This window comes from Mustela erminea, chromosome X (genome assembly GCF_009829155.1).
Source record: "Mustela erminea isolate mMusErm1 chromosome X, mMusErm1.Pri, whole genome shotgun sequence".
Classification (NCBI taxonomy): domain Eukaryota; kingdom Metazoa; phylum Chordata; class Mammalia; order Carnivora; family Mustelidae; genus Mustela; species Mustela erminea.
In genome coordinates this window covers 6,815,185-6,827,823 of record NC_045635.1, presented here as the reverse complement: position 1 = coordinate 6,827,823, position 12,639 = coordinate 6,815,185, and the positions used below count along the sequence as shown (strand labels likewise).

General features: G+C 54.0%; 1 protein-coding gene across 3 annotated transcripts in view; it reads right to left on the bottom strand.

Moving 5' to 3' along the window:
• The window catches only part of CLCN4 (chloride voltage-gated channel 4), a 58,122-nt gene that overhangs the window by 25,662 nt on the left and 19,821 nt on the right, over window positions 1-12,639 (bottom strand). For all 3 annotated transcript variants that reach the window (XM_032330619.1, XM_032330618.1, XM_032330617.1), the window contains 3 exons: window positions 7,689-7,843; window positions 5,603-5,702; window positions 1,284-1,471 (listed from right to left, as the gene is read on the bottom strand). In XM_032330619.1, coding sequence (XP_032186510.1) covers window positions 1,284-1,471; window positions 5,603-5,702; window positions 7,689-7,832 — 432 coding nt within the window. In that variant the 5' untranslated portion in view covers window positions 7,833-7,843. The remainder of the gene's footprint in view (window positions 1-1,283; window positions 1,472-5,602; window positions 5,703-7,688; window positions 7,844-12,639) is intronic.

Below are 12,639 nucleotides of genomic sequence, written 5' to 3'. Positions count from 1 at the left end.
CCCGCCCCACCTGGGCTTCCGATCTGTCCATGACCCACAGGTCACTGTAATGGCCCCTGAATTCAGTTACAAGTTAACTCTTCCCGAACGAAGACTTCTGTACAGATGGGAAGCTCTAAGTGCCTTGAAAGCAAGCGCCCAGTCTGTAGCTACCTGGACCCTCCTATCACAGAAGGCCCAGAAACATCCTCAGCAATGCACTCTTAAAATGCCTTGGAAGACAAGTACTTAAACCACAGTGGGGTGGCACGTCACACCTGCTAGGATGGCTAGAATCGAGCCCAGACAATCACAAGTGCCGGCGAGGAGGTGGACCAACGGAAAGCCTCACACACACGGCGGGTGGCATTGGAAAATGGGGAACTCACTCTTGAAAAGACTCCTCCAAAGGTTTAACACAGAGTTACCACAGGACACAGCAATTTGCCAACTAAGTGGAGCCCCAAGAGAGATGAAAAATAAGCCCACGCAAAAACCTGTATACAAACGCTCAAAACAAAGTCATTCCTAACGGCACAAGAGGGGAAGCAGCCCACATGCATCAACTACGGAGTGGCTAAGTGTGGTCTAGCCATACAGTGAAACAGGATTCAGCCACTGAAATTTATCCTACAGCACGAACCCGAAACACGGGATGCTGAGTGAAAGAGGTGGGCACCCTGAGTCAGAGTTATTTTTAGCACTCTACTCCGCACAGGGTAGGACTCCACTTGGACACAAAGAGATCAGGGGTTGCTTAGGGCTGGTGGGTTGGGAGGAATGGGGAGTGGCTGCCAACGGGTGCAACGGTTCTTTGGGGGTGATGAAGGTGTTCCAGAACGGTCTTGTGGTGATGGCTGCACAACTCTGAATCTTCTAAAAACCAGGGCCCTGAACATTTTAAACGGGCAAACCATGTAGAATGTGAATCGTATCTCACTAAAGCTGGTACTGTTTTTTGTAAAAAAAAAAAAAAAAAAAAAGAGAACTTCTTTTCATATCGGAAGGTATAAAAAGCAGCCCTGTTTCTTCAGCACAGTCAGCACATCCCCCTCGGGAAGAAAAAACAAGACTTTCACAAATACATACATATACCGTGCACGTAAATCAGTAGGGAAAGCTTTTCCGACTCAAGTTTGCGCGTCAGAGCCAGAAGAAGCCAAGCCGCACCGGGACTGAGCCAAGGACGGTCATCAGAACAGACACCGGAAGGAAGCACGAGCAGCCACAGAAGGCCCAGGGCTGTTCCAACGTGCCTGCGGAGCGGCAGGGGCTCCCAGCCAGGACCCTGCCCAGAAACCCACCTCCGACTGATTCACCAGCAGCTCCGACCATTTCTGCCAGAGGGGACACTTGTCCCTGTCCTCAAAAGTGGTCTCGTTGGAAGTCCAGCAGCACTGCTCGTGGCTGTACCAGAAGGCGGACAGGCAGACCCCCTCCTTCAAGTCGGTCATCCAGTCCACGGCGAGATCGATGACTCCGGCCAAGGTGCCTGGAAGCAGCAGCAAGAGCCACTCAGAGGAAGTGTCCTGTGATGAGGCGGGAGAACACAGGGCCCGGGGGCCGACGCGGGAGCCCCGCAGCAGGGCAGGCCTTGCCGGGGGAGAGGGGGACCACGCTGCGGATGGGGCACGAGAGAGGTCTCCTGAGCACTCCCGGTGTGACCAAGGCCATGCCCAGCCCCAACAAGAAACAGAGGCTGAGGACAGGTGGTGCTTGGGTGGCTGAAATCCGGCAGGAACGACAGACATTCAGGGCTTAAGTTCTCACAAGCCACTAGGGCCAAGCAGCTTTCAAAATTCATCCCTTCCAAATCCTAAAAACAGGGTACACAGGCTCTATAAATGAGGCTACCCCCTCAGTGGCTTCTGGGCCCTGATGCTGGGATCAGCCACTTGAAATATTTCTCAGGCAAACCTGACAATCCAGACACAAGGGAGGCATGAGGACCATAAAAGCCTCATCATTTAAGTGAGGTTTTGCCACCAAATGGGAACCAAATTTGGAAAATCCCACTTGTTAGAACTTTCTGGATTTTAAAATCATGGATAAGGGATTGTGGATCTATTACGTAAGTAGGTAACTACTTTAAAGGCGGATAGAAGTGAGATATCTTAGAGTGTGCAGTGGGCCACGGGAGGCTACCTTGGATCTCCTTCTGAATAACCCACAGTTCCGGAGTCTTCTACAGAGGCAGGGAATACTTTCAGGCTACTAAATTTTTCAAACTTTTACTGGATCCTTCTAACACTATCAGTCCCCCACCTGCACCCATACACCTGCATCAGGGTTGGCCCTTCCCTGCTCCCCCATTACATCGAAAGCGCCCACTGTTCTTGGGAGATCACCCGAATCCTCTGCAAGTGCCTCGAACAGCTGGGCCCTCAAACCCTCCCCGCCTCACCTCTTTCCATCACTAACACCCCCATCCTGCCCACACCATGTTCCTGGAGCGCCCCTGCTTCGCCTCTCTACACCACCTCTAGCAGCACTGCCCCGCCCCGGCCCCAGCAAGCTCCTACTTATCTTCCAGCTTCAATATTTACATCACTTCTTCCAGGAAGCCTTTCCTGGGAAGTCCAAGTCTGGGCTACGCATAGTTTCCGGCCATTCCCCCATCATCATAACTCATATCCTCATCACATGAGTGTGTGTGTGTGTGTGTGTGTGTGTACGGTGTCGAGACCATAAGTGTGTGGGGGGTGGTGTAGTGCAGTTTACACACCAAGGTAGGGGTCAGGCCAGATGTTCAGACTGTGTGTCCACTCTAAGCAGGCAAGGGCCACCTGCCTTGTCTACTGTTTTATGTATCAAGTATGTGGCAAGAACTTCATTTCCATGGGGCAGTAAATGAATGAATGAAAATCAGAGAACCCAGGTCGATCCATTTACTCGAGGGGTAGTTACTGAGCACCAAGGCCTATGAGCTAGTCCCTCCCTGTTCCACGCCCCTGGGAAATGGCAGTGAACACAGCAGGCTCAGATCCCTGCCTCGGCAGCACCGCACGACACAGGGAGACGGGCCACTGGACAGCGGAAGGAAATCAGGGGCTCTGGGAGAAGGCAGCTAAGTGCTAGGGAGCAACCTGCAGCCCGTGACAACCCTGCGGCCCCTCTGGGAAACAGCACGGCAGTCCCTCAGGTAACACACAGCTGCCATCTGACTCAGCAAGTCCACTCCGGGGCGAGCGCCCAGGAGACGGGACCACACGCGTCTATGCAACACGCGCATGTGAATGCTCCCGGCGGCACTGCTCGCAGGAGCCAAAGACCAGAAACAGCCCCGAGCCCCATCCTGCGGAACGGCCGGGTCGGATGGGCTCCAGCCACACAGCGCACTCGAACTTGGCAGCAAAAAACAAGCGGAGTTGCTGCCCGCTCCGCGCTGGGGCCCGGCACTGTGACGCTGAGTGCGGAGGCTGATCGCCGGACCCCGTGCGGGAGGCTCCCGCCGCCCCGAGATGGCCAGGCCGGGCCAATGTGGGGGGCCACAAGTTAGGGTCAGCAGCTTCCTGGGGCTGGGAGGGGGCTGGGGGCCGCGGGCCTTGGTGCCAGGGCTGTGCAGGTCCTTTGGGAGCCGGAGAGAATGTTCTAAAAGGGGCTACACTGAGGGTTTTGCAACTCTGAACGTGTCAGAAACCGCCGCACTGTACACTCCGACGAGGTGAACGGTGTGGACTGTGAACACTATCTTAATAAAGCTGGCACACGCACACGCACACGCCCGCACTGGAGCGAGGGGCACAGGGCCGAGAGAGGGAGAGAAGATCAGAGGATCGCTGGGTCTAACCCCCTCGCCTTCTTTAGGTCTTTGTTCAAATGTCTCCTGGTGCTGGAGGCACCCCTGAGCGCCGGCTCCAAGTCCCGCTCCCTCTCCAGGCCTGGATCTTGATCTCCGCCAGGAGGCAGCGCTGAGCGGCGGGTTTCGTTCGTTCGGTGGAACAACAGCGACACCCAGTGGGGACTCCCGATAAGCGCCCCGCAGAAGAGCCGCCGGCCTCGCCATTGAGAGTGTCAAACTACCCGTCCAGGATGGAGCTGCAGAGGGAGGGCTGGCCAAGCCAGGGGACCCCTGAGTCCTCCCCACTGTCAGGACAGCTGGAGAGGAGCACAGCGAAGGGGACACGATTTGCTGGCTCTCCCTTCACGGCACTCTGCAGCCACCTGCACTGTCAGCGTCCCCCCCCCCCCCCCCGCCTTCTCACTGCCTCCTGTATTCCTCTGGAGGGTGTGCCCAGAGCGCCCCTCGCCGGGGTGAGGGGCCCCAACCCTGGCCCCACATTAGGATCATGGGTGGGGGCTGGTATGAGGGGGGGCTCTCCCCAATGCTAGGGCACCATCTCCAGGGAGACTCTTGAAGCCCAGGCAGCAAAATTTTTTGCTTTCATTCCCCAGGGGAGTCTTCCAGAAAGGACCGGCAGAAATTGGGCAGACAGGGAAACCAAGAGGGAGGTATCAGATTTGTTCAACACAGCCCAATCGGGCTCTTACAGGAGTCAGTAAATCCACGCTCTGCTGTCTGCTCCAGCAGATGCTAGAACATCTATTCCGGATTTCTTCATTTCCTCTATTTATTTTTCCTGCCTAGAAGCCAAGAATCATGATACGGTACACAGTTTCATAAATCTCTTCTAAATAAAGACATCAAAATTCACAGCAAATGCCTACCCTGCCCGCCTTCAAAGGTGTTCGTGGAAGCAAACAAATTGGTGGCGAAACACCAGATAGCCATGAAATCGAATCCCTGTCACCACCGCCCCGGGAAGGGAACACTAAAACTGGGGAAATGCGGGAACCCTCCAGGCAAGCGAGCCCCCCCCACAGCGGGGTAGGGGAGAAATGAAAGAATGCCCAGAGATCGGGCTCCTCGGTCATCACAGTTTGTGTCTGTGCCCCGTTAGTATTCGGTCTTTCTGAGAGCATTTACTATATCTGCCTTTATGACAGTCACTCGCTGATCAATCCGGTAACTGTCACTATTATGTTATCACAGGTAAGTGATTTTTATTAAGGGACTCGCTTTTAGCGTGCTCGGTTTTTTTTCTTCTTAGACATTAACCTTCAGAGCCTCCTAAAAGGAATTACATCTCGGGAAAGAGTTTCCACGGAGAACTGGTGCGTTTGATAGTGAAAGGGCAGGTTTCCCCTCCAGATATGCCTCCATTTGCTCTGGAAGCATCAACTGCTCACAAGCCTGGTGCTGGGGTTATAAAAACAAAGGGCGCAGCATCCCCAAGCGTCAGATCGACGCACGGGCCGGAGGTACTCGCCATGGGCCTCCCTCCAACCCTGTGCATGTCTCGAACGTGCTCTGAGTTCCCCACTGTGTGCACAACTCACTCCAGGGCCTGTGTGGACACAGCGAGCCGGCTCACCAAGTACAAAAGTGACTGCATCTGGGCTCCATGCCCTGGACTCTTGCCTTATTGGGATATGTTTAATGTTAAAGGTGCGGTCATGGGTTCTGCTCCCGGGTATTTCAAGTAATAGATCCCTTGCACATGGTAAAAGAGAATCGGTCCCTTTCTAGAACATCAGCCCGAACCGGGCAGCTGGGCCTCCGGGGCCCTGCCCCTGGAGCTCCAGCCCCGGAGGGTCCCGCGAGCCACCCCCCACCACGTACCCGCCAGCAGGCCGATGAGCAGCATCACCACCCAGCCTGACCAGGCATCCAGCAGACTCTTGATGAACTCCCATATGGACTCCTTGCTTTTGCTGGTTATCTAGAAGCAGAGAGACACGGTAGGTGACCGCCGAAGATTTGGAAGCCCCTCACCCAGATTCACTTGATTACAAAACTTCCTAAGTGTGATTTGAACCCCGATGATTCAGAGGCCATTCTGAAGGGAGACAGTGATTCCCTGTCACGGTTTTAAATCAGAATGACCACTTTCACCCTCCCCGGATGGTCTGCTCATGAAGCCTTCTTTTGTCTTCAAGGTCAGATGTTAACAGCTGGAACTGTGCATCGGCTGGCATGGGTCACCTTTGCCAGGCGGGCGGACGCGTCCGAGCACACTGTGGGGACACCCCCTCCCCCCAACCCTTGCTCTGAGACGCCGTTCCTCTCACAACCCCTTAGAACATTTTCTGGAAAGATGTTGGGCTCTGCGGGTCAGCCGGCCTCTGTCGCGAGCACTCAGCTGTGCTGCGGCGGCCCAGACGGAGCCGGGAGGAGTGTGCCGGCAAGTGGGCGCGGCCGTGTTCCAAGGAAACTGTCCTGACCAGAGCAGGTGCCCGGCTGGCCCGGGCCCAAGGGCCAGAGTCCAGCAACCGCCGCTCCGGGCCGCAGGCCGTCCCCTCGCCCACGGTCTGCACACCAGAGCCGGGAGGCCGGAGAGTCTTCTGGACTCCGCCTCACTTGCCCGCCACCACTTCGCTGGGGCCCCTCCCTCACCTCTCCCTGCCTCTCCCCGGTGTCTGTCCCAGGCGCCCCCCACCTCCCTGGGCACCCGCTCAATCTCGGCAGGACCCAGAGCGCTGACCCCCGCCTTACCTCTCCCTCCGCCCACCCAGGCCACCTCGTCCACTTCTACAGCTTCAGCGCCCACTCACAGGCCGGGCCCCCTCCCCCCGCACCGCAGCCCTGACCTCACCCTTGAACTTCAGAGTTCTTGCTGCCTGCCAACCCCACCCCAGCTGCAGGCTGGGAAAACGGCTCAAAGTCGCGGTGGCTGACACAGAACTCACCGGCCTCCCCCTCACATCGGTTGCTCCCTGTCCTCCCTCTTGCCAACGAGAGCATCACCCCCTTTCTAACGGTGGCCGGGGCCTCATCCGGGACTCTGCTCCCTGCCCATCCCCAACAAACGCCCCCCCAAATCTGGTCAGGGGCTCCCCTGAGTAACTCTTGACCCCGAGCCTCTCTCACGTGCGCTTCACTGCCTTTGGTCAGAACTTCTTCCTCTTTCTCCTGAACTTACTTCCAAGCTTCCTGTCTGTCCCTCTGCCGTACGCCTTTCTCCTACTCTGTGACGGTGAAGATGAAACCCAAACACGTCTTCATGCCTCCTTGGTGGTTCCCGGCGCGGCCCCCTGCCCACGACCTCCCCTCCTGGGGGGCCCTCCCCCAGGCCGCAGAGCTCCTGAACCGTCTACTGGGCCGTATTCTCTCAGGCCTCTGTGACTTTAAAAAGGGCCCCTCCTGATTTTAGAAACTGTTCTCCTTTCTCCGCGTAGTAAACTCCTAGTCCACCTCCAAGGCCCGACAGGAATGTCAGCATCTCTCAAAAACCCTTCCCTAACCGTCCCGCCTGAATGATTGCACAGCACTTACACCCAGCCGTATGGTGGCCACGAAAATGGAGACTGATGGCCCACGAGCTGCCAGGCCTGCGGTCTGTGCTTTCATACACACGCAGCTCCCCCGGTCTGCAGACAGAACGACCTCCAGCCTTGCAGAGCAGAAACCAGGGTCTAGAAACGGCGCCCCAGAGCTCACCCAGCCTCAAGGCGTTAAGGGCGGGATGTACTTGATCTTCAGCTTCCGGAGTCCCCTCATCGCCCTCCACACCGCACCCCTGTACGACACAGCCTCCCGCCCCAAGCGGGCCACCTCGTGATCGCCTGTCCACATCTCTGCCTGCCTCGCTAGCCCTTCTCTTCTCTTCCTCGGACTCTCGCCCAGCATGTGACAGGTGAGCTAACCCTACCTCGGCGACCGCCCCCGAAGGGAGCGCCTCCGACACGTCTTCATGAATGCCACCCACCTTTCTGTGTCTGTCGGTGTCCCGGGACTTCTCCCGCAGCCAGTCGATGGTGTGGAAGTCCTCGTACGTCCCCACATCAGGGAAAGGCTCGTCGAGGAAATCCATCAGGTTTCCAGAGCCGCTCATCGCTCCGGCATTGACCATGCTAGTTACACCTGGGAGAGAAAGCCTGGCATGAAAACCGTCACTCAGGACATCCGCAGAGACACAGCAGAGCAAGCCGCACGTAGCAATTTCTTACACAAGAAATCGCTTCCGCACGGGCATCTCTGCTGCCACGAAATACAGATACGCTCCGTCTTAGCCCCTTCAGGCTGCTGTAACAGACCGCCGACAGGGCGGCTTAGAAACAGAAATGTCTCCCTCGCAGTCTTGGAGGCTGGAAGTCCAAGATCAAGGCACTGCAGGGTCGGTGTCCAGTGAAGACCCTCATCCTGGTTCATAGGCAGCCATCTTTATTTATTTATTTATTTGTTTGTTTGTTTATTTATTTATTTATTTGACAGACAGAGGTCACAAGTAGGCAGAGAGGCAGACAGAGAGAGAGAAGAGGAAGCAGGCTCCCTGATGAGCGGAGAGCCCGATGTGGGGCTCGATCCCAGGACCCTGAGACCATGACCTGAGCCGAAGGCAGAGGCTTTAACCCACTGAGCCACCCAGGCACCCCCATAGGCAGCCATCTTCTTGCTGTGTCTTCACGTGTCGGAAACAACCGTGAAGCTCTCCGGGCTCTCTTTTCTAGGGACACCCATCCCACTGGTGGGGGCTCAGCTCTCCCGGCCCGACCATGGCCCAAGGGCCTCACCTCTTAATACCATCCCATTGAGGGTTGGGTTCCAACACATGAATTTGGGGGAGACACCAACCTTCGGGCTGTAGCTCAGTCGAGTTTTGTTATCTGCACCCGTTACATTCTATAAATCACCACGAACAAGTTAGCGACTACCAAAGCGATGTCCCTAAGTGCTATGTAGGGCTGGGTTCCTACAAGCCTCTGGTCATGTTTTTGTAAACCAGTCAATACACGACCCCGCTTTCTGTGTTTCTGTTTTAAGACATCTTCTTGAGGGGCACCCGGGTGGCTCAGTGGGTGAAGCCTCTGCCTTCAGCTCAGGTCATGGTCTCAGGGTCCTGGGATCGAGCCCCACATCAGGCTCTCTGCTCAGCGGGGAGCCTGCCTCCCCACCCCCACCCCCGCCTACTTGTGATCTCTCTCTGTGTCAAATAAATGAAATCTTAAAAAAAAAAAAAAAAGACCTCTTCTTGAACATATACCACTGATTCGTTAACACACTGAAATCCCGACTGCATCACTACAATTCATACCTGAACGAAGTTTATCTGCCCAACGGCTTCTCTCTACTAGGCACACCACTGCCTTCTCGCATCTGGAGACACCAGAGACCCTCCAGCCCTGCATTTAGGGCCCATGACAAACAGCAAATTACCAATAATTATTTTTAAAAAAGGCACAAAAATGTGAAAAACATGGCATTAAACAGTCTGTACAAAGGACGCTTGTTCAGAGTCAGAGCTGAATGACGTAAGATGGCGGGGCCAGGAGTGTGCTTCTCGGGTGACTCGAACTTCGTGCGACTCTGTGCACACACGTCTGTGAGTAACCAGGAGAGTCCCCCACGTACCAATTTGGGGGTTACGAGTACATTTTAGTGGGGAGGCCAATGCACAACCGTGAAGTATGAAGTTTGACCACATGCATCTCTGAAAAACCTCAAGTTCTGCAAAGAGCAAGGCGTCAAAACGAGAGGGCTGCAGGGGCAAACGGGGCAGGGCATACCAGTCCCAATCCAGTGCCTGCACCCGAACCCATAATCCGTTCTCCGGTGAGAGGAAGTACGAAGCACGCGGGTATTCAAACCGCGCAGCAAGAGCAGAGTGAAATGCTGACGCGACATTCTTCGCTGTGGAAGCCAAGGCAATCCGTGAGGGCAGCGGCCCTGTTTAGGGGGTCGGGGGCAGAGGCGGGGGACCCCCTGGAGATGGACAACCTGCCACATGTTCTGGTCTGGCGTGTGCGCCTCAAAAATTCGTATGCTGAAACCCCGTCCCGCGGTGTGACGGTGTTAGGAGGTACGGCCTTTGGGAGCTGACGAGGTCGGGAAGACAAAACCTTATATAAAAGAGACCCCAGAGTGCTCCCTCACCCCTTGCGTCGTGTGAGGACACAACGAGAAGTCTCTGGTGGAGAAGAGGGCCCTCACCCAACCCTGCCAGCACCGCCCCCGCACCCCGATGTCAGACTTCCAGCCTCCAGAAGCGTGAGGAACGAATGTCTCGTGTGTAGAAGCCCCCCAGTCTGTGGGATTTGATCACCGCAGCGCAAACAGACCAAGACAAGCCAGGAGCCACGCCCGGCTGGCAGCACACCGCCCTGGGCAAGGAAACCAGGGTTACAGGCACTCACTTTTCATTTTTCTTAAAATACAGTCAATAGGGCTCCTGCTGCCAGGACAGTAGCCAAGCTGAGCGTTTCTCCTTTTCCTGCCTAAGATAACAATTCTCCTCCCACTCTCCTGGCTCCCTGGGTCTGGAAAACAACCCCGAATAAACCATGACACCTTCCACGTTATACCGCCATCAGAGCCTGATTTACACATTACACAGGAGCTAAGTTGAGATGCAGAAAATGCTTTGCAGCAGGACCAACGCTCCCCCACCAGTTAGCAGGGGGAAAAGTAATACAGTCTCACAAAGACAGGAGGTTGGAATAAGCACTAAATAAAAATTACTTTGGCAAAGAGCATGGAAATGTGAATTATAGGACGAGGACCACAAAAGTGCTGGAGTCGATGGTTAAAAAGGTGAAGGGCAGTTATAAAAATATTGGAGCATGGGCTACTCTCGTTGCTTTATGTATTGTTACATACGGAGGACTCAACCACGACCTGATGAAACTGCATTTTAATCAAATTGAAAAGTCGCTATGGGCAAAGCGGGGTAATCACCTTACAAGCAATAAAGTGGCGATAGTGAGTGATTTATTGACGGTCTGTGCAACTCGGCTGCTTTAAAACTTTAAAAGTCTGAGGCCTGAGCCATGCCAAGCTGAAAAGTATACCCGTTGATGAGTACCCAGGGAAGAGTCATGTTGCATAAGTCAGTAGCAACCACTAATAAAAGGGAAGGAGTAAAATTAGAAAGCAAAGACTTCGTTCTCATTTCCACAAAAAACAAGGTGGTAATAGCTTTGTGTTATATGTGGCACAGAAAATCTCTGATGGGAAAAATAAGGCAGCCGACTGTTGACCCACAATGGAGAGCCCTCGTGAGGAAAAACCAGCCTAGGAGAACAGCAGAGACTTGGACATTCTATGAAAAGGGAGTTCACGTTACCTGAAATTTAACCAGAATCTCTAGTCAAGCAACAACTCCAGGCAATGATGGTTGAACCAAGTCACTCTCGAGGACAGTTAACATCTTTACATTTTGATGGAGCATGTCACGGTTCTGACACATAGACGCGTAACTGGTAAAGGAAAATAAACAAGATCTAACTTGCAGATCTAATTGGGGGCTCACTGGGAGCCCAGAAGGAGATGCTGAGGTCACTTCTGACTCTGGGATTAAGTGAGACAGAAGGGTCCAGGAGAAGTCTCAGAAGAGGACATACAGGTTAGAATTCTACCTGGAATCCATCTGGGAGAGCTGGACGGCTGAGGAAGGAGCATCCAGCCAAACAGGGAGCGACAAAGTGAACTCTGAGGACTCACTAACTGAGAAATAAAGAAATAAAGACCTATATGCGTCCGTTACGGTACAAGGAACAACCCCAAATGGATACTTAGCAGGGAGTCACTTATCTCCTCTTATCTTTTTTATTTCTTCTCGCCAATATGAGCACTTCTGACAGATGCCACCCATGCTTATGGCCTCAAGGCCTTGGTTTCAGGAAGGACAACATCCGAGAACCTGGATCTGAGAGCCCTACATGGTCCGGATCAGCACCTGCTGCCTGGTTTTATAAATGAAGTTTTAGTGGAAGGCGAACCATGCCCAGGTATTTACATACTGTCTATGGCTGCTTCCCCATAACAAGATCAGGGCCAAGGAGTCATAACAAAGACTACGTGGCTCACAAAGCCTGAAACATTTACTATTTTGACCATTGACAGAAAACGTTTGCTGATCCCTGATCTATGCAACAGGATGACTGCAAAAATGGCCGTATTCTCTACGCCTCCCTGGGTCTACCACACATTCAGTGGGACTTCCTGGGTCCCCCTCATTAAGAGGCAGAGTCCGTTTCTCCACACAGTGAATCTGGACTGGCCTGTGACACAGCACAGAAGGCATTAGCATGCACGTTCGAGTCTAGATCCCAAGAGGTGATGCAAACTCTGCTTGTTTGCGGGGGCAGGGAGCATTGTTTGTTTGTTTTCTGGACCTCTGCCTCTGCCATGACAAGAAGCCTAGGCTCGAATGCTGGAAGGTGAGAGACCACATGGAATGGAGCAGGGTCAGCTCAGCTAAGACCAGCCAAGATCACCTAGGCCCAGCCAAGCACAGACTTCCGAATGAGTCAGCCAAGATCAGCAGAGTTTGGCCCCATCAAATCACCCAGCCCACCCGCAGACCGCAAGAAAAATAACTGGTCATTGTTTAAAGCCACTGGGTTTGTTGAAGGGGTTGTCACGTAGCAGTGTTTAACAGTGTTCCTCGGGCTCCCGAGGGAGACGAGTAATGAAGACAGATAAGCTAGTTGCGGTATCGCGGACAGACTTCCGGGGAGGACAGAAACAACGATGGAGGATAAAACTGCCAACAGAGATGGGATGGAATCAAATTTCATGCTGGAGGTATCTGGCCTGCCTCTCTGCCTACTTGTGATCTGTCAAATAAATAAATGAAAATCTTAAAAAAAAAAAAAAGGCAGGGGGGGCGCCTGGGTGGCTCAGTGGGTTGGAGGTATCTGGCCTGACAAAATAACATC